This window comes from Gobio gobio (assembly GCF_949357685.1).
Source record: "Gobio gobio genome assembly, chromosome: 9".
Taxonomy (NCBI): Eukaryota; Metazoa; Chordata; class Actinopteri; order Cypriniformes; family Gobionidae; genus Gobio; species Gobio gobio.
Genome location: NC_137115.1, coordinates 49,452,638 through 49,473,705, shown reverse-complemented (window position 1 = coordinate 49,473,705; position 21,068 = coordinate 49,452,638). Strand labels below are relative to the sequence as shown.

The following is a 21,068-nucleotide window of genomic DNA, read 5'->3' as shown; positions in this document are numbered from 1 at the left end:
GTTGTCAAAATAAATAACTGCAACAGTTCAGTCAAAAATTAAACTCAGTAAAAGAAAAACGTGTTCTCTATTGAATCATATGCAAGAATATGAATTTATTTAAATTATTGAGTAAGGACGGAAGTCAACATTTTATTTTATGCATTTAAATATTATCCATTGTTGTTTGTATACTTTACAAGTGAAAGCAAAATTAGCGCCTATCTTTCAGTATAAATTGGTGCAAATTGGGGCACAATGCTCACATATATTTGTGCATTAAAAAAATTACAAATCAGCTTGTGCCTTATATTGCAATCTCACATGGCAGAATATTACATTTTTTTCCAGAGACATATGTGACTCATATTTAACAAATATATACATGTACGCACAGTTTTAACGCAACTTTAATCCCATTTTTTCTTATTTCATGACTTAATAGACTTAACAGAACTATGACTTTGCATGCTCTTAGTTTCTTTTGCACTTTATTTGAAGTGATATACAGCGCGGCACATTTGCGTATGATATTTAAGAGTGTGTGCTGCGAGCACAGTTTAACGCCGGACACTGAGGACAGGAAATTTAGTTTTTCAAATTTTTACTGACATATCTGATAACATCTCATCTGAAAGCAGATACTGAATCAGGACAACGCGCTTCTCTCAGAATCTGACGGAAGTGTCACCAGTTTTCACACATATCTTTCAAAATAAAGATGGCATCGAAAAAACAGAGAGTTACGTTTGTTGTTGTTTCTTTGACTGCACACAATGCGACTCACTCAAAACAGTCTTGAAACCCACCAGTTGAGAAACATTGACATAGTCTATAGTAGCCTATATCAGTTGTTCGCCATTCACTGTTGTTCTGCTGAAGCTCATTCGGCACCTGTACCTGACTTGCGCCTGTCGCTGAGGAGATCTTGGAGTGCGCATCTGACGTCTGAAGTCTCACGTTTTTTGTGGTCTTAAAGAGACAGTTTTGCGTTTAAATAAACAAAATTCTTGTCCAAAAAAAAAAAGATACACAGCAGTTGTGAGCGGGGTGGCCAAAGGGGTGGCCAAGCTTAGGCCAAGGGTGGCCGCGGCAACCCCTGGCCACCCCCTAGCTCCGCCACTGGTACTGAGCTCCTTCAGTCTAATGTATAGAGTGAATGAGACCCACATGATTAATGGGAAAATATTGATGCGCAAATTCAGGAAATTACAGGCGCCATTACACAGTATCAGACTCTGTGTTTGAAGTGGCCACTTGAGAGCTCCAATCTCCAGTAAGCATTGTTATAGATGGATAGTGTGCAGATGATTATTATGAAGAGTTACCATCTGTTATAAAGCACCATCAGTTTAACTTGAGAAACTGTGTTTGTGGCATCTACAAATGACAGTATGCAAAGGGTAGCCGATTTTCATTTCCATCTTTGCAGATGCTTCCTTTCCCAAAGCAACTTAAAAAGGCACAAAGGGCAAAAATAAAAGTCAAACCACACATCTTCATCAACATTTTGCTTATTTGGCATTTGAGGGTCGGCTTTCATGGGGTGAACGGAGCGGTTGATGCATCTCTGTCAGCGGGACCTTTAACTTTGAGCACCACGTATTGCTGGTATGTGTGTGGAATTTCAATGCACTGAATTTTAATGCAAATCAGTTCCCCACAAAGACCGGCTCCCAGCCATGACAGAGAGAAATAATAGATTCTGCTTCAGTATAAGACAATCACCTCCCTGCTGTTGACAGTGTCACAATGGCTTTGTGCACCAACAGCCCTCCGCCAGCCAAACAACGCTGTCAACAAGATGATTTCACTGCATTTCCACTCACTTCATTTTTTGCGACGCATTTCTTTTTTAATGAAGCTATCTGCTGGATGTGCTGCAAGAAAAGTGTAAAGGCTGCAAAATGACTTACACGTGCAGGAACTGGATTAATGTTTTATTGACTGATGAATTTACAAAGCAATTAATATGTATGGCAAAATCTCCTCTACACAGGTAAAATGCCAGAGGTATCGATTGTGATTATCATAGTGGTGAAGAGAAATAAGCATTCCTAAGCATTAAGAGAGGATGTACGTAATGCAGAATAATACACAAACTAAATTTGCATTTGTTGGCATGGTTAAAAGGAATAGGTAAAGGAACTAGAAATTCTGAGGAATCATTATTCACAATTTTGGTCGCACTTTATATTAGGTGGTCTTAACTACTATGATCTTACATCAAACAATAAGTACAATGTACTTATTGTGTTCATATTGTATTGCAAAACACTTCTGCTTATATTGAGCTGGGATATGGGTAAAACTAGGGACAGCTGTGGTGGCATGGGTAAGTTTATTTCACATGATCAGGAATTTTGCATGAGGGAAAGGTTTCGAAATGGTTCATATTTGCCGAGTTGACCTTCATAAAGCTGCTTGGTTTGAAGGTGACTTCATACATTGTTACATTATTGACAATAGACAATGGACCTTTTTCCCCACAAAATTTTGCAGACTTCGGAAATGTGAGCACACTTCACACTGAAAAAATAGGAAGCAGCTACTTACAAAAGAGTAAATAATAGTAGATATACTGTTCGCCCCGAGTATAAATAGCAACAAAATACAGCTGCAAGCAGCAATTATCAGGGCCAAACACAAAGAACACAATCAAGTCATGCCAACATGGCTGGGAGTGTCAGACCAACGGCAACAATGAGCAAGTAAAGACATTAAGATTAGACATAATGCCTGAAAAATCATAAATACAGTCACTAGTAATAAGATTTAATGGTTTATCACTTTTAATCAATAGGTGGCACTGTTACAAAATTGATGTGGTGTGGTCAGAGTGAGGTGACAATGACACATGCAAAGTTTGGTGTCAATATGTCAAAGCATTGCAGAGATACAGCGTTACATCAGCGAGTCACTTTGGAATTATGCCATCAAATTTGTCAATGCGGTACACGAAAATGGTTTAGTCTATCGACACAAAATCCATAACTTTCTGCCAGCACAGTCTGAAGATGATCTGACTGGAATATGGTGAAATTCGGGCAAACCGTCTTGGAGTAGTTCGAAAAAGTAGGTTTTGAAATAAAATACAAATGGCGGACAGGAAGTTTGGCCAAATATGGCAAAATTGGCATCTATGTTCTTGACATGACCCAAATAAATCTATTAAGACCAGTTTCATTATAATGAATATAATCAAAAGTTATTAGCGTTTTTGAAAATTTCATTTTAACTTTTGACCACAAGGTGATGCTCCCCTGAAACGTTTTGAGTACTGTCAAGGCATGGTGCTGAAGACACATACTGAGTTACAAAATAATACACCAATACGTTCGTAAAATATAGCATTTTATGACAACAAAAAAAATTGGCCGACGCCCAAAATGGCCGATATGGTAAAATCATATATCGAATGACTCTGCATGATGCACCAAATCTAAAGAGACCAGGCCACACCATTCATACGCAAGATATACGCAAAAATGTAAATGTTTCATATCTCCTGACCACTAGGTGGCACTGCGGTGAAATTATGCAGGTAGCCTCGTGTCATATTGTCATATCACACACCACGTTGCGGAGATATTGCCTCACGTTGATTTTGGGGGGCATTTTGTTAGTTCGTATTTCATTCGAGAACGGTTTGACAAATCAACTTGAATTCTTGAAACTTTTTGTTGTTAATAAGACTTATTTTCTGAACTTTTTGAGAGTGATTTAATGTGTTGAAATGCTGGGTGGGGTCAGGTTTTTTTTCCACAGTAATTTAAACTGTCTGGCGCCCGAACTGAAACTTTGAAATACCTGGGTGATCACGCTACAATGGTCTGAAGACGATCTGGTTATATTTTTGTGAAAAATTTCATGACAGAAAATGACTCCATAGCAGTCTAATCGTCTTTTCTTTCTTCTTTTTAGCCCTTGTGGTTCAAAAGTTATTAGCATAAACGTGAGTGCAACTTTGGACAGTTGGCGGTGATAGAGGGACTGAGTTAGAGACGCCAAATTTGCTATGGTGACAGTTCAGACTGTTTTCCATCTGTGTGCCAAATGTCATAACTTTCCCACAAGCGGTTCTATGGGCTGCTATAGACTCAAGAGTGGAAGAATAATAAGAACACCAACGATTACACTTTCGGTGCTTGGCCCCTAATAACTGTATTTAGACTAATGCTGCGTTCCAGGCAGGTTTTTGAGGCCGCAAGTTACGACTTCAAACCACGACTCACGACTTTGTAACGTTCAAGGCAAAGTCACGCCAAACTGCCTGAGCGGTGGCTAGATGTAAACAAAGAATGGCGGACCATACGGGGCTTATGCTCATTTACAATCATTTCTATCGCCAAAGGTGCTTACTCCTTGCTTATGAACTGAAACTTATGGACTATTACTCCAACGGACTGAAAACTAGCTAGCGCTAGAAAAGCTGCTGATAATGCATTTGCGAATAAATAACGTTAGCGCAATACCTTATTTTAAGAAACTATTTGTTTTTTAATGTAAGACTTTCATTTACATTACATTTACATTTATGCATTTGGCAGACGCTTTTATCCAAAGCGACTTACAGTGCCCTTATTACAGGGACAATCCCCCTGGAGCAACATGGATTAAAGTGCCTTGCTCAAGGACACACTGGTAGTGACCGCTGGGATCGAACGGGGTGCCATTGTTGTTTTACGGGCTATGTGACGTCAGAGCGCGTAACTGGGAGTACATCGATCTGGTACGAGTTCACGGGTGGGAAGTCACTGGTTTGACTGCCGTTCCAGTGCACTTTCACGGATAGAAGGGTGAAAAAACACGGGTTACGGTAAGTCCAAATGGTGTTAAACGCAATTCACACAAAGTTAGGTATAGGTAAGTTCTTAAGGTAAAACCTTAGTGAAATTTGCTTTTCTCAAACAAAGTTGGCTACTTGCACATAGTGACAAAAAAGTAACGACATACAGAACCCAGTTTAGAACAGAATGAGGGTGAGTAAATAATGACAAGATTTACATTTTGTTGAACTATCCCTTTAAGAACACACAGACTGTTTATGTTAATAAGCAAAAGCACCTACCATGAGTTCTTTGATGTAGTTCAGGATTCAGGTCAAAGGATGTTTCTTCTCTGCTCTCTCTTTCCGCCTGTTATTATTAGCTGTGAAAAGAAACACAACCAGAGGTCATGGCACATATTTAAACGCACCAAACAAACAGCTAAGCAAATCCATTTCTACAAAAAAACAATAAAACATGTAAGACGGAGAAAAAGCAGCACTCCTCCACACCGAAGACTCGGAGGAGAGCTTGGCACAGGGCATGTTGTAAGTACGAATCTTGGAGTGCGACGAGATTGAGGATTCATTATTGATGGCATTCCCTGTGGTGCACTACTCTGAAACAGCATGTGTGTGAATTTTTCACTTTGCAGCTTGAGTAAAGAAATGAACTGGGACAGAATGAGCATCACACTAGCTTTAATCAAACTAAATCCACTATTGAAGCAGGTGAAAAATTAATGGCTGCCGTAACTTATCAGATTCGTTGCTTGGTTAATTGCTCTTTATTGTTCGACGGCAAACTGATTGCATTTTGTCTGTTATGCTCGGTGCTACTAATCTTGATTAGTGTCGGAGGTCATGAATAATTTATTACAAACAGCATTCCCGGCTAATTACCTGTAGCTGATTCTCACTGTTGGAGACTATCTCCAACCGTGTGCAGCTAACCAGCCTAAATGCTTTAACTTTCTGCTATTCGTTGTGTTTTGACACAAGTGTCTCCCAGTTGCAATAAGCTACTAGCCAATTAAAATTGTGCTATAGCCACGAAAGCATCTTTCATGGTAGCACTGAAAGCTTTGCACAAACTGCAGCAGATTTCTCCTAAATGAGGATATATGAATGTAGGGAGAAGGACAACATAAAGGAGGCATAATAAAACCCAAGGTGTTCATGTTTTATCTCACAATTTATCCATTTTTAAGAAGGCAAGTGTTTTGAAGACAAATTCAAAGTGTGGCTCCACTATGACCTGGTAGACCAGAATTCCCTTGTTTTCCAACCACCACTTACAGCCTCCCTAAAAAAAAAAATCATATTTAGAATATCTTTAGTTTATACAACAAATGTTGCGGTAAGGACATCCATTACTGTTTGGTTTCTATAGACACAGGAACACAACAGCCACAGAGTTTCCCATTAATTACCTAGACTGTGCGCAAAACCTCTTTTGGTGTTAAAAAACCACTGTCTGGATTTACTAAAATGTATGCAAAATGTATGGGGAGGAGAGTTTTTAAATGAATCATGCAAGGTGATTAAGTAAGGTTAGCGCTCATCAATTTATGGTATTTGCGCCATTATTTACCGCCCCCCAAAAAGCATGTCTTAAACCAGATGCTAATTTGCGCTGCTCTTGGTAGACTGTATTGGTCATTATGGAAATGATCCGGCTGCAATTTGTGCATCTTCACTAGATCACACACAGAACTTTCCATTCCCACCTGTGCTTTTTTGGAATTGTGCTTTCACGCTAATTTTCCCTGTTTAGTAAATCTGGCCCATAGTCCAATATGTGCTGCAACAGTTTCAAAATGAAAGCGCGATATGGCTTTGTGCCCTTATCAAATTGCAAAAGACTGATTTAATTAAATGGTAACGCTTTATTAAGGTGACGTAGTTACACATTACTACATGTACTTACTATAGTAAATAGGGTTTACAATAAAGTATAACACTTTACAATAAGGTTTCATTTGTTAACATTAGTTACATTTATGCATTTTGGCAGACGCTTTAGTTAAAGCTACACTATGTAACTTTTCCGTCCACTAGAGGTCGCCTGTTCAAAACAAAGGCGTAGTTTGATGACGGCACGTTTGAGCGCAGAATCTCGGGACATGTGGTCTTCACTTCACAGCCGGTGGAAAACAGTCAGGATAGGACTCGGGCAGAAATCATGTTCATGGATGCGATTATTAACATTACTGTAGTCTGAAGTAGAGCAGGACCGAGTGTTGTGGAGCTGAGCAAGGCCGCAGGAGCGATTGAAGAGCGGGACTGTTATTATGGCATAGTCGCTGGCGGGACTTTTATTATGACACGGTTGCCGGCGCTACTTCCTCTTTTCCAGTCATGAGTCTGAGGTAACCCAACTCTGTTTATCGTATTAGATATATCTGAGTGTGTTGAAAAGGAAGTTATGACGTTCGCTCGGCGGCTGCTATGACACTTGTTCACAATGCAGTGAGAGTAAAGTGTTTCACTGAATAAAACCGGAGACTGAGGGTGACGCAGATATGACGCAATCGACAGGCGACTCCCTCACACGCATAGCTCACACGTCCCGGTTCCTTGGTTAAAATAGCAATTTTCTCACGATTTACAAATAGTTTAAAGCATTTGGGATATTCTAAGTACTCAACTGAACAAAATATATAACACTGGCCAAGTGGTTTCTGGATATTTTACTGCAAAAATCCTACATAGTTCACCTTTAATGAATTAACTACATGAACTAACCATGAGGAATACATTTGTTACTGTATTTGTTAAGCTTTGTTAATGTTAGTTAATAAAAATACAGCAGTTCATGGTTTGTTCATGTTAGTTCACAGTGCATTAACTAATGTTAAAGGTCCCATGGCATGGCATTTTTCTATTATTTTATAATGTTTCCTGAGGTGTACTTATAATGTTAGTATGATTTTTACATCATAAAATGTCATAATTTAGAAATAAAAGGCATTTTTTTCAATACTGATGTTTGACCTGTGGCTGCATGCCCTGTTTCAAGAGGCGTGTCTGCTGTGAGACTTCAGTAAAAACGGCCACTGTTGTGATTGGCTGACATCTTTGCATTTGAAATGAGCGGAGGGGGCGTGGTTTAACGAGGTCTACGAGGCACGAGCAGGCACGAGCTGCTGCCAGAGAGACGGATGGACCTGAGTTCACTTCTCATCAGTTCTCAGCACGTCTCAGTTCAGTGAACTGTTGTAGTTACAGCATATACTTCAGGTTATTAGTCTATTTCTAGTCGGGGGGACTGTCACTCATGTCAAAAAGTTAGTAACTTTAGTAAATTATGGATCAGCGCTGACTGGAGACGCGAACCGTTTAGAACGATTCAGTCCGATTTGGTGAACTGATTCGGTTCACTAAAATGAACCGGTTCAAAAGAAAGATTGTTCGCGAACCGGACATCACTAATGTACCAGAGACGGAGCTCAGCGATTGCTTATTTATAGTATTACCATCTATATCATACTACGGAGTTATGAGAGCGCTGTCAGTCAGCGCAAGTTTATTGTGTTTGTATCTCAGAGTTCTGAATAAACACGAGTCCCAGTCACACCGAGTCCGTCTTCATCATTATTACCAACTTTGTAACACATGCAATGTACCATTACAGCTGTTGAGATGAACGAGTTACGAGTAAGTGTTGATTAAAGCATTATTTTTAGATATGTTCCTATCATATGAAAAGCGTCAGTGACGCGCATTGAGTACACAGCGCAAACAAAGACACAACAGCATTAATCGAATGTAATCAAGTTTATTGTGGGGATAGCTGGCTAGCCCGGATATGCTCACGCTTACCCCCCTTCTGCTTAATCTCGCGCCGCGTTTGGTGCCTCCGCTGTGGGCCAGATGCAGTACTGGGGGTCGGGGATGTTGAAGGCCGACCGGCCAGTGCAGCCCGAGCTTCGGCGTGTGTGAGGTTTATCTCTAAAGATGTAACTCTGCTGATGTTGAGCAGAAACGACTGTATGCACATTTTAGAACAGATAGAGGCGACTAGGACGTACAAAAACACTGACTCACAAGATAGAAAACACGAAAACACCGTTCTGTCGGGAGAGAGAGAAGCCGCATTGTGTGCACGAATAATAAATAATTAGCTACACATAAGAAATCACTGATCACAGATCAAAAGGAACTGAAAAAAGACTTTTCATTTGTACATCCAAACACTGAGAAACTGCCAGCGTTCACTCGTTCACAAGGAATGATCTCTCTCGAGCGTTTGCATGGGCGTGCCAGATTCTCTGGGCGGAGGAAAGGGAGTTAACCGTTCCTGCTTGGACGTCAAACCAGGAGACTTCAGGATTGGCTAGTCTGGCCTGTCATTTTCTCAAAGGCAGAGAAAGACAGCCAGAACTCGGGTTTACACCAATCAACATTTCTATCCACTTGGGGACAATATTCAGGCTAGGGGAACTCATATTAATGTTGAAAAACCTCATAAAATGAAAATTTCATGCCATGGGACCTTTAACAAGATTTTAATAAAGTATTAGTAAATGTTGAAATTAACATGAACAAAGATAAATAAATGCTTTACAAGTACAGAAATTATGCATAATTAGTAACTAACCCTAAACCAAACCCTAATCATAACTCTATAGTAAGTACATGTAGTTAAATTATATTACTCAGTACTTATTTGAGTAATATTGCATGCTCACTTTCAGAGCATAACAATGGTATTTAATGAAAGAGACACTATTTCTTTAAATTATGAAATAGTTTTGGTTGGTGCAATATGGCACTGGTGGGTGTGGACCAAGCAGAAACCTCCCCCAGTTTCTCTTGAAGCCAATACGGAAGTGACATAAATTGCAATTCATTGACTGGCCACTAGGGACAGGCTCCAGAAGGGAGCAGAATCTCATTGAGCCCCATGTTAAAATGCCCAACTTTACAGCAGAAAAAAACATGCTTACAGCCTGGTACAAATTATGGTTTTGGTCTATACGGCTAATTTTGCCCTTCATGACAACTGTGAGGGGGGTGAATTTTTTTTAACACTCATTAGTTTACATTATATAAAGCATTAAAGTTCTGCATAATTAAGGGCGTGGCCACTTTGAGTGACAGGTGGATAGCCATTTATCTGCTGTCAGTTAGTCAACGCGTCACTTCAGCTCCACCCATATCCCGCCTTTTTGCCCATTTTCTGTTATCCGGGAGTGACGCGCGATGACGCGGTGCCAAGATGGCAACGGCTAGCCCTACCCTACTTTACGCTTCAAAACTGCTCTTCAGAATCCTATGGGTGACGTCACAGACACTACGTCCATATTTTTTTACAGTCTATGGTGTGGACAAACCTGAAAGAAGGACACAGGTAGAAAATCCTTTGACATAAGATTTTCAGTCTGTTTGCACTGCGTGTTTCAAAGCGATCAGCTCGTGATCCAGCGTTTTCAGCATCTCAGAACAGCTCAGCTCACAGTGAATGAATGCAGTGAACTCCATTTCTGCACGTGCTGAACATTTAAAGGTGCAGAATGTGATTTTTAGAAATGGCTCATTTTAAGGTAATCAAAACATAACGATACATTAAGTAAGGTCTTTATACTCCACTGAAAACATAATTATGTATGTCATATTGCATTTCGGTCAATAGATCCTGATAAATACTACACACTGAACCTTTAACATGAAAGATTATTCAAGTGTTTTCCATTAAAATACCTCTCTTGAAGCAAGATTGCACTTACAAAGATTGCACAGCAAAAAAAGTGCACTTACTACTGCTCAAAGGATTGGGTTCAGTGACATTTCATTCACTTTTATTCAACAAGGATGCATTAAGTGACCAGAAGTGACAGTAAATACATTAATAATGTTGCAAAAGATTTCTATTGCAAATAGAATATGTCAAATGCTGATCTTTTGAATTTTCTGTTCATAAAAGAATCCTGTATGGCAGTTCACACAAAAATAATAAGTAGCACAAAAGTTTTCAACATTGATAATGATAAGAAGCATCACATCAGCATATTTGAATGATTTCTGAAGGACCATGTGACACTGAAGACGGGAGTAATGATGCTGAAAAACATTTTTATCATTGAAATAATATTTCACAATATTACTGTTTTACTGTATCAAATAAATGCAGCCTTGGTGAGCACAAAAGACTTCCTTTAAAAATATTAAACAATCTTACCGATCCCAATCTTCTGAATGTATCAGTCGCTTATGACTCTCAATCAACTTTTATATTGGTATATATTTGAATATTGTGTAATTCACATCTAATATATCATCTTTTATACTTCTATACAATTAATTATACTTAATATTTCTAGATCGATTACGTCATTCTCAATGCTCCATAAGACGAGTATGTGTTTCCTCTTTTTTAAAACAGTCTGAGAAATAATCTCAAAGCTGGTGGCCTTGGTCTGGATATCTTTTATACTTCAAAAACAATGCATATCATTTGCATATACTCTAGTGGCTTCCTTTAAACAAACCTTTTACTCCCAAATCAATGGCATTCAATGGCATTTAATATCGACCACAGAGTACATCGATTGTTCATTCCCTGGTAAATTGATTTGTTTCTTCTGACCTTAAAGTCTGAGGGGACCGTTGGCTCTTTAATTGTGTTCTCTACACTTGCAAACATTGTTTCCTCCATCTAGAATCAACAAGGGGTTTAAACAATAGATCTCAAAGGGCATCAGCATTATGCTTATCTGCCTCCTAGCTAAAGGTCCCTTTTCAGTCTGCAGAACATTTGAACAATGCGGGATGACTTAAAGTTCAATGCTAATAGATGGTCATAGAGGGGTGGGCAATAAAGGATGTGCTTGTTGTTATTTGGCATTATACACTCCCTACCTCTTCCCTTCTCTGTTTATGATCATGCTACGTTATTCACATACACGATGAGTGACACATCCTACAGGACGTCTGTCCCTCTGGAAGGATGTGATGTCCAGGCTCATCAACTGTCCAGTCATTGGAGGCATATGCCGTTTTTTTCTCTCATTCTTTCTCTAACTGAGGTGTGTCCAGCTCATCAAAACTAAAAATTATAATCAAATTAAGTTATGTCTGTTAGTTGGCTATTAAATTACGCTGTAATTATGTTCAATGACCCAAAACACTATCACTCAAAAGTTTTTGAAAAAAAGTCTCTTAGGCTCACCAAGGCTGCATTTAAAGAGTAATATTGTGAAATATTATTACAATTTAAAATAACTTTTCTATTGTAGTGCACTTTAAAATATTTATTCATGTGACGCAAAGCTGAATTTTCAGCATTATTACTCCAGTCTTCAGTGTCACATGACCCTTCAGAAATCATTCTCATATGAGGATTTGCTGCTCAAGAAACATTTCTTATTATTATCAATGTTGAAAACAGTAGTGCTGCTTAAGGGAAACGTAAACATTTTAAATGTCTTTACTGTCAATTTTGATCAATATAATGCATCCTTGCTGAATAAAAGTATACTTTTTTTTTTTAAATCTGCCAAACATTTGCCATGAACTTGACTAATGTTTCTCAGAAGCACTCATTGTACATATAAACAAACTTTGGGGAGTCAATGACAAAACTGTTATGAGTGTAAAGCACGTATTGGACTATTGAAAGCCGAAAGGGTCTAAATACTACATAGTTCAACCAATACACATGCGATTCCGGAATTTTAGCAATGCCTGAGGCTGAGACTAAGGCTATGAGGTATTTTTAGGTTTAGCTCCAGTAATATTGAATAAACAATGACACATCTCGCAGATATAGGGCTCTATCATACACCTGGCGCAATGCAACACCAGGCGCCACGTTGTTTAAATAGCAAATGCACTCGCGCCCATCTGTTCATCCATGACCGCTGGTCTGAAAACGAGGTGTGTTCAAGCACATTGTTGGTGCGTTGCTATTTTGAGGCAACTGAAAACTGTGCCATTGACCAACAAAAACCTGGTCTAAAGTCAATAGTGCAGTATTTTTTGTTATATAAAAGGTAATTAGTTAACAATATCCGTCCATAGGCGGGTGCACAATGCGCAAACACACAGGGATGCACAGCAGCACACAAATATTTTTAAATATTAAAAATAAAAGGATTCCTCTCTGGAGAAGCGCTCAGTCTTTCCGCTTGCAAATTCTGCCATGTAAATAGCGAATCCGCCATGGTGCAAGCGCAACTGGCTTTTAAAGGGAATGGGAGATGAGACTCTGATTGGTTTATTGCACGTTACGCCCAAAACACACCCATGACAAATTAAGAGACTAGGTACAACCCTTTTGGACCATGCGCCTGGTGCGCCGACCGTTTTTTCCGTTGTTAAACTAGCAAAAGTGGATTCGGACACGCCGTAAGTGCACCTGCACCATGAGCTTCAGATCATTAGCTGAGATTGTTAAAATAGGGCCCATAATGTTTCAACACTTATTCAAGTGTATTCTAATATTTCATCAAACAGGCATTCACAGATGTCTGGACTGAGCCCCAAATACTCTGAATCATACTGATAAAAAACAATCAGGTATCAGCACAACACAGATTTAACCCACTTCTTTGCTGCAGACAATTGATCAATACATTTGACTGAAACGTTGCAGGATTTCCTCTGACCTTGCGGCAGGTGTCTGACAGGGGCAAGGGCAATCCCTAGAGAAAAAGGAGGCTGTCAAAGTGTTGAGAGAGTCATATGGTACAACTTCTGGCACAACACTCAGTGCTGTGATAATGACCAGCTCTGTACACACTTTCTTAGTGCTTTCTCTACGCAGTCTGTTCTTGTCTTTCATTAAAACGGCCCTCTCCCTTTGCAGGCCCCAAGGCCAAGCAGACCTTAGTCTCTGGGGAGAGACGGGGTTCAGGGCATCAAAACAAGCCTTTGAAGCAGCGCGATTAAAATGGGGGGAGACCTGTCGGAATGGGCCAAAAGGGCTTAAAGGTGTGGGGGAGTCTGGTTCTCCAATTAGCCACAAGAAAGGTTGTCAACATGCAAACTAAGAGGAACCTCTGTTTTCACTCAGAAAGGGTTACGCAAACAGCATGCAGACATGACAAATTATCTGATCATGTCAATAGAGTTAACGATAAATGACATTGATTCAAGATCAAATTGGCTTAGATTAAAATAGTGTAAGATACCCATAAAGACAATATGCCGCACTGTTACAAATTTACCTATACTCCCCATTTCCTGCATTAATTGTAATAAAATTAATATCATAGCTGGAATTCCAGATCAAAAAAACTCAACATTATAAAATATTGGGTTTAAATCGAAACACGAAGCCACTGCAAAAATCTTGAATGTAAAAAAAAAAAATATTGATACAGTGATTTTGAGAATCTATACAGTATCGCCAAACATATTGTGATATTCACCTGTATCTATATTTTCTTACACCCCCTTTTTTTCACGATGAGTTTTTGAATAAGAATGTGAAGTTCACTGTTCCATTGTTGTAGCGAACTTACACGATGTTCTTGAATGAATTGCACACCCTGTTATTATGGGGACATCGATATTCCATTTTCACGCCCCTAAACATGACGTTGAACAAAACGAACTGTGATTGGTTGCTTTACATGTGCTTGGCCAATGAAAGCTGCTATGGAGTCCAGACCTTCTGCCGTCAGCCTGGCCAAGCGAGACTAGTCCTCAACAACACAGGACAACCAAGAAACAATCCAATATCATAAATTATCGATTACCTATGACCTTTTATCATCAAATAAGCTCCTGCCTCATATAAAACACCTTTGGTTAGCGATCAAATTAATCATTCAATCCTGAACTGCCACATGTTCTAAAGCAACCAAATATTTTAAAAGATGTGCCAAACATTGGATGTTGTGTCTACTGTAACTTATAATGAAAGAAGGTGGAGTAAAGGGAAAGTATGCTAATAAAAGCAGCAGTGTACGACTTTGGGGAGAAGATGTAGTCCAGTGTTAACCCTTCTCTTGTTTTATCCTTACAGAGTGTTTGTTTCATTGTGCTGACAAAACCTGTCGTAAAATTTCAAAGCACAATCTGTCGGAAAGGAAGCACTTGGTTCCCTGAGTCTTTCTTAATTAAAACCAGAGGAAGAGCTATTAGTTCCTTACACAAATACAGGACTTTCCTCTAGCCAGTTCATATTCCCAGAGCAATTGGTCTGAAAAATGAGCAGATTTTGCTGTTTGGTCTCAGGAACAGCAGGGGATTTGGAAGACTAACCAAGCTGCATGCTGTGTCAACACCAAACATTCTCTGCTGTCAGTGTAATCCCATTCACCATGGGAAAACGGCACGGCAGTCCACGACAGCAGAACAAGAGTGGGAATGGCCAAAAAGGACAGCAAGATACCAATTATATCACGGGTTGAAGGTTCCCTTTGTAACTTGATTTATCAATCAACTTAATAGGTACAAGTGAATTCAGGCATCAAACTTTATAATGTACGGTATGGAAAAATGGACATTCATGTTGAGATTTGCTAAAGATTACATTTAACATGGCCTTGTCCACACTAATACAATTTTATTTGAAAATGCATCTTTTTCTACGTGTTGGCCTTCCGTCCAAACTGAGACGACGTTTTTATTAACAAAAACAAAGCGTTTTGAAAACGTTCTCCAAAGTGGATACATTTGAATATGCCATTTTCGCGTTTTAGCGTGGACTGTGAAAATGGAGGTATTTGAAAACGATAACGCATGCTTAGTCATGTGACACATATTGCACCGATAGATATTCATGTTAATACTGGTATTGTTAAGTGCTATTCACTTTCACACAGTTGTTAAAATATGTTACTTTGTACACTCTTCATATCACAGTCTTGCATAGATGACAGAAAAATGTACTCACATTTGCTGTCCTGCGGCAAAACAGATAGACCATACAACCCCAAATCAGAAAAAGTTGGGACAGTATGGAAAACGCAAAAAAAAAAAAAAGAAGTGATTTCTAAATTTACTTTGACTTGTATTTCATTGCAGACAAATATGAACACAAAACATTTCATGTTTTGTCTGGTCAACTTCATGTCATTTTTAAATATGCATCCTTTCCTGTCATTCAGACCTGCAACACATTTCAAAAAAAGTTGGGACAGGAGCAATTTAGGGCTAGTAATGAGGTAAAATGGCTAAATAATGATGTGATTTGAAACAGGTGATGTCAACAGGTGATTGTAATTATGATTTGGTACAAAAGCAGCATCCAAGAAAGGTCTAATCCTTTAGGAGCAAAGATGGGCCGAGGATCGCCAGTTTGCCAACAAATACGTGAGAAAATTATTGAAATGAGATTTGGATATTTCACATTCAACAGTGCATAACATAATTAAAAGATTCAAGGAATCTGGAGGAATTTCCGTGCGTAAAGGACAAGGGCGCAAGCCTAAGCTGAACAACCGTGATCTCCGATCCCTCAGGCGGCACTGCATCAAGAATCGTCATTCATCTATAAGCGATATCACCACATGGGCTCAGGACTACTTTGGCAAACCTTTGTCAAGTACCACAATACGTAGTTACATCTACAAATGCCAGTTAAAACTGTACTGTGCCAAAAGGAAGCCCTATGTTAACAGTGTCCAGAAGCGCCGTCGACTTCTCTGGGCTCGGAGGCATCTGGGATGGACCATCACACAGTGGAAACGTGTACTGTGGTCAGATGAATCAGTATTTGAGGTATTTTTTGGGAGGAATGGACGCCGTGTGCTCCGGACCAAAGAAGAAAAGGATCATCCAGACTGTTACCAGCAACAAGTCCAAAAGCCAGGGTCTGTCATGGTATGGGGTTGTGTCAGTGCCCTTGGCAAAGGTAACTTGCACTTCTGTGAAGGCACCATTAATGCTGAAAAGTACATAGAGATTTTGGAGCATAATATGCTGTCTTCAAGAAGACATCTTTTCCAGGGACGTCCATGCATATTTCAACAAGACAATGCAAAACCACATTCTGCACACATTACAAAGTCCTGACTGCAGAGGAAGAGGGTACGGGTACTTGACTGGCCTGCCTGCAGTCCCGACCTGTCTCCAATAGAGAATGTGTGGCGCATTTTGAAGCGCAAAATGCGACAACGAAGACCCCGTACTGTTGCCCACCTTAAGACTTGTTTGCAGGAAGAATGGGACAAAATTACACCTGAAACACTTCATCACTTGGTGTCTTCAGTCCCTAAATGTCTTTTAAGTGTTGTGGAAAGGAATGGCAACATTACAAAGTGGTAAATGCTTTACTGTCCCAACTTTTTTTGAAATGTGTTGCAGGTCTGAATGACAGGAAATGATGCATATTTACAAATGACATGAAGTTGACCAGACAAAACATGAAATATTTTGTGTTTATATTGTCTGCAATGAAATACAAGTCAAAGTAAATTTAGAAATCACTTTTTTTGTGTGTGTTTTCCATACTGTCCCAACTTTTTCTGATTTGGGGTTGTATAATGGTGAGTGACATACCTGGATGCATCAGTGAATGGTGAGATATTTTGCTAAAAATGTAATGATTCTGCCAGAAGTGTGATATCTTTATTATGTCTTGTTCTGTCTGTATCATCTCAGTGAGCTTTTATGAGGGTTTACGCATGCACAGTAAGGTGAATTTAGCATTTTTCAACGTTTTAGTGTGGATGAGAAACTTTTGGAAAACGCTTGAAAACACTAGTGTGGACGGAGAGTGTTTTGAAACGAAAATGCTGTATCAAATCTATCTGTATTAATGTAGACATAGCCTAACATTGTTACTGTTTCTCACTGTAACTTCTAAGGCGGCGCCCATTTTAACCACATATAGTGTTACTTAGTGTGTTTTTATCTTACAATGGTAAGGTAACTTACAGATTACATTATTCAAATTATTACATAAAATCACACGAATCCTTCAGAAATAATTTTAATATGCTTGTTTAGTGCTTAAGAATTTTTTTATTATTATTACCAATGTTATGCTGCTTAATATTTTTGAAGAAACCATGACCATTTTTTAGGATTCTCTGATGAATAGAAAGTTCAAAAGAAGAGCGTTTATTTTGTAACAATGTAAAACTCTTTACTGTCCCTTTTGATCAACTAAATGCATCTTTTCTGATTAGTATTTCGTTCTTCTTCTTCTTAAAAAAAAAACATTCTTACAGACCTGAAAAGTTTGAATGGTAGAGTTTCTATTTATATCTACAGTATCTATTTGTTCACCTCAACATACCCCAAAAATGACAAAAACACCAGACCGCAATCCCCTCTCCACCCACATCCTCCTCTCAAGACACCTAATCAGTGGATTTCAGGTGTATGAATGTGAGATTTTGATACATGCAAATAAAACCGCAGCATCTGTCAGACTGAGATTTGGAAGAGAAGCTGGATGTTATAATTGATCTAGACTGAGATTTGACTCAGCTGGAGGCTTGAATGGTAATGCTGCTCTGCGCCAATTTCACGGGCACGACCGGAGGAGCAAAGAGAGCAGAAGCCATGCTGGGATATAAGCACATCAACCCTAAGAGCAGGATCATTTGCCTCATCAGGCAGAAGCTTAACAGTGGGAACTCCTCGTAAACAGGCACATTTTGTTTAACCCCTACACCTCTGTGTGGTTTGCTAAAGCTATGGCTTCACCCGAAAGCTTAAAAAACGTACCTTAAATCTTTATAATAAATCTGGTGTCTCACAATTCAAGACTTAATTTTGTTTTCATTTTGCAGAAAATGACATACTTATCAGTTTAAAGCAAAGCTTTTAATACGAGATGATGAATTAAGGGCTAAATGGGATTCACTGGGGTCCTTTAAACATCAATTGGACTTGTATTTTTCCTATAATATGTTCATAAAATGTTTCTGCTTTGCAATTTCCCAAAATCCCATTACCCGCAGGATGCAAAGAACAAGACATCCTAGGGTAGATATCCTGCTTTTTACAGGATCTCAGGAGGAGACTATCCGGGAGGGGTAGGTGGCAAAACGACCAGACATTTTTCCACAGTAAGGTCTCGTAAAAAATCTCTCAGTGCTTTTAGAAACATTCCTCCCCCTGGCCATGGGAGCACAAGCGCAGAGACGTCAGGAGGGATCACACTCAACACAAACACAAATACTCTCAGAAAATAAGATGGCCCAAATGCAATTACCAGACATAAACACTAAGATTCTCAAAATGTGTTCAGTTTTATTCGCCCGCATAAACAGTCCATAACCTTAAAGACCCCAGGCGGAATAAATGGAAATTTCAGAAATAAAGACAGTGTGTGCACATCGAGGAATATGAGAGGTCAACGCAGTCATTTCTCCTCTGGGATGTAAAACCCGAGGTTAACTGGTCACTACGCAACACTCTCTCGGAGAACAAGCCCTTCAGCTCACCAGCTGTGGGAACGGCAGTGTGAAAGATTACATCACAATGATTTATGGCACATGAGGAGTAGCCAGAGAAACTATGGAACATGAGATCATTTGGAGGGCATCCAATAAGAGGTCTCAAAAGGAACACAAGTCAATTGGTTTCCACCACAAGAGATGATGGATCAGCAGCGGGACAACAAATTAATGTGCTGAGAAAGTTAAGAGAACACATCCCAGACTCACACATACTGTATCACAACACACATAACCCGTTTGCTTTTAAGGAAATGGCATCCATAGATCCAAAATATCAGTGTATGTATTTGGAAGGGTGTCAAATTAATGAATATTACTTAGGTATGCACAATATATCGGCCACCATTTCGGTATCAGTTGATATATGTGCATTTTTAATGTAATCATTATCAGCTTGATAAGAAAAGTTAACCAATATATTAAATCTGATAAATAATGGATTATTTCCTTTAGGCATTCATATGTGCACTGTTCGCAATGGTTTTGGTTTGCTTGAAATATGATTGGAATCACTAGAAAAATAAAAATATAGTTAAGTGCAACATGTGCAGCGCAAGTCTGTCATATAGGCTATATAAAATTAAAATGAGAACATATTGTGTGTTTGGGACATGGCTTGCTCGAGACTTTTGTTTTTGTAATCAGGCTCTCAAAAAGTATATAACATTTGGATTTAGATTTAGATTTATCGGCCAATATATAGGTTATTGGCTTTTAAATATAAAGAATTATTGGTTATCGTCCAAAAGGTGCATATCTAATATTACTTTATATAGATGAAACGGGTCAACAAAAGGATTTCAGAGTTGTACCTTGAAACCAAGGTACTATTACGTAGCAAATGATTATGTTTGTATTACGTTTGTTTGTATTACGTAGCAAACTATTTCACAATCTTATTTTTGCCTTCTTTTAATATATAAAGGATCACATGGATTTTCTTTAAAGATGGTTTCCTATTGTAGTGTAACTCTGGGTGTTCATTAGACGAAAGGTAAAAAAAATGCCATTTACAACTTATCTTGTAGGCTGATGCTTGTTCCATATGTCTTCAATTGCCTCTGAAAGCCTCTAGCTAGTTCTCGAAATTCAGTGTTTGTCCTCCAAAATCGTAAATAGGGCCACACAGATTATCTGACTCATTTTGACTGAGTCCAAATATCTTTTTGGACTGCGTTCTGCTGACTGACACTTCTCATAGACCTCAATGATCTGCTTTTAGTGGGAAAAAGAAAAGAACAACAAATCTTTCTTGTTTCCTACCCTCCAAATTTCACATAATTGTACAAGTTGTATAAAAAACATTACATCTTAAAGAGGTTGTTACCCCAAAATTAAATATCTGTCATAATTTACTCACCTACATGTTTGTTTGTTTTTTTGCTCTGGAATGTGGATGAAAGACAATGACATTTAAGGAGGACCATAAAAGTATATTCAGTACAGTATATCCCTAATCAAATCTGTATCCACTGAAAAACTTGCCCTCTGCCCAAGCTTCCAAATATGGCCTGCCAGACACATTGCAGCAGGATATTCAGTTACACTTTATTTCAATAGTCCAGATTAGACATTCTACTAAATGTAAGTAACTTTGAAACTACATATAAACTAACTCTCATTAGAGTATTAGTAGATTGTAGTATTTGACTGTTATGTTAGCAGCTCGAGTTCTTATGTATGACCATATTAGCCCGCTTCTGTCAACACTGCACTGGCTCCCTATTAAACATTGTAAATAATAAGCAAGATTTTAAAATTTATACAAAGCTAAATGGTTTGGCTCCCCAGTACTTGAACAAGCTCTTAACGCATTATACTCCATCACGTCTATTGCGGTCTCAAAACTCTGGCCAGTTGATAATACCTAGAATATCAAAATCAACTGCAGCGGTCGATCCTTTTCTTATTTAGCACCTAAACTCTGGAAGAGTCTTCCTAGCATTGTTCTG

The 21,068-nt window shown here is 38.8% G+C and overlaps 1 protein-coding gene across 1 annotated transcript in view; it reads right to left on the bottom strand.

Moving 5' to 3' along the window:
- tspan18b (tetraspanin 18b) overlaps positions 1-21,068 on the bottom strand; it is a 79,014-nt gene that overhangs the window by 32,796 nt on the left and 25,150 nt on the right. The window contains exon 2 of the mRNA XM_079825028.1: positions 5,051-5,130. Within this exon, the coding sequence (XP_079681154.1) occupies positions 5,051-5,053 (3 nt within the window). The 5' untranslated portion in view covers positions 5,054-5,130. The remainder of the gene's footprint in view (positions 1-5,050; positions 5,131-21,068) is intronic.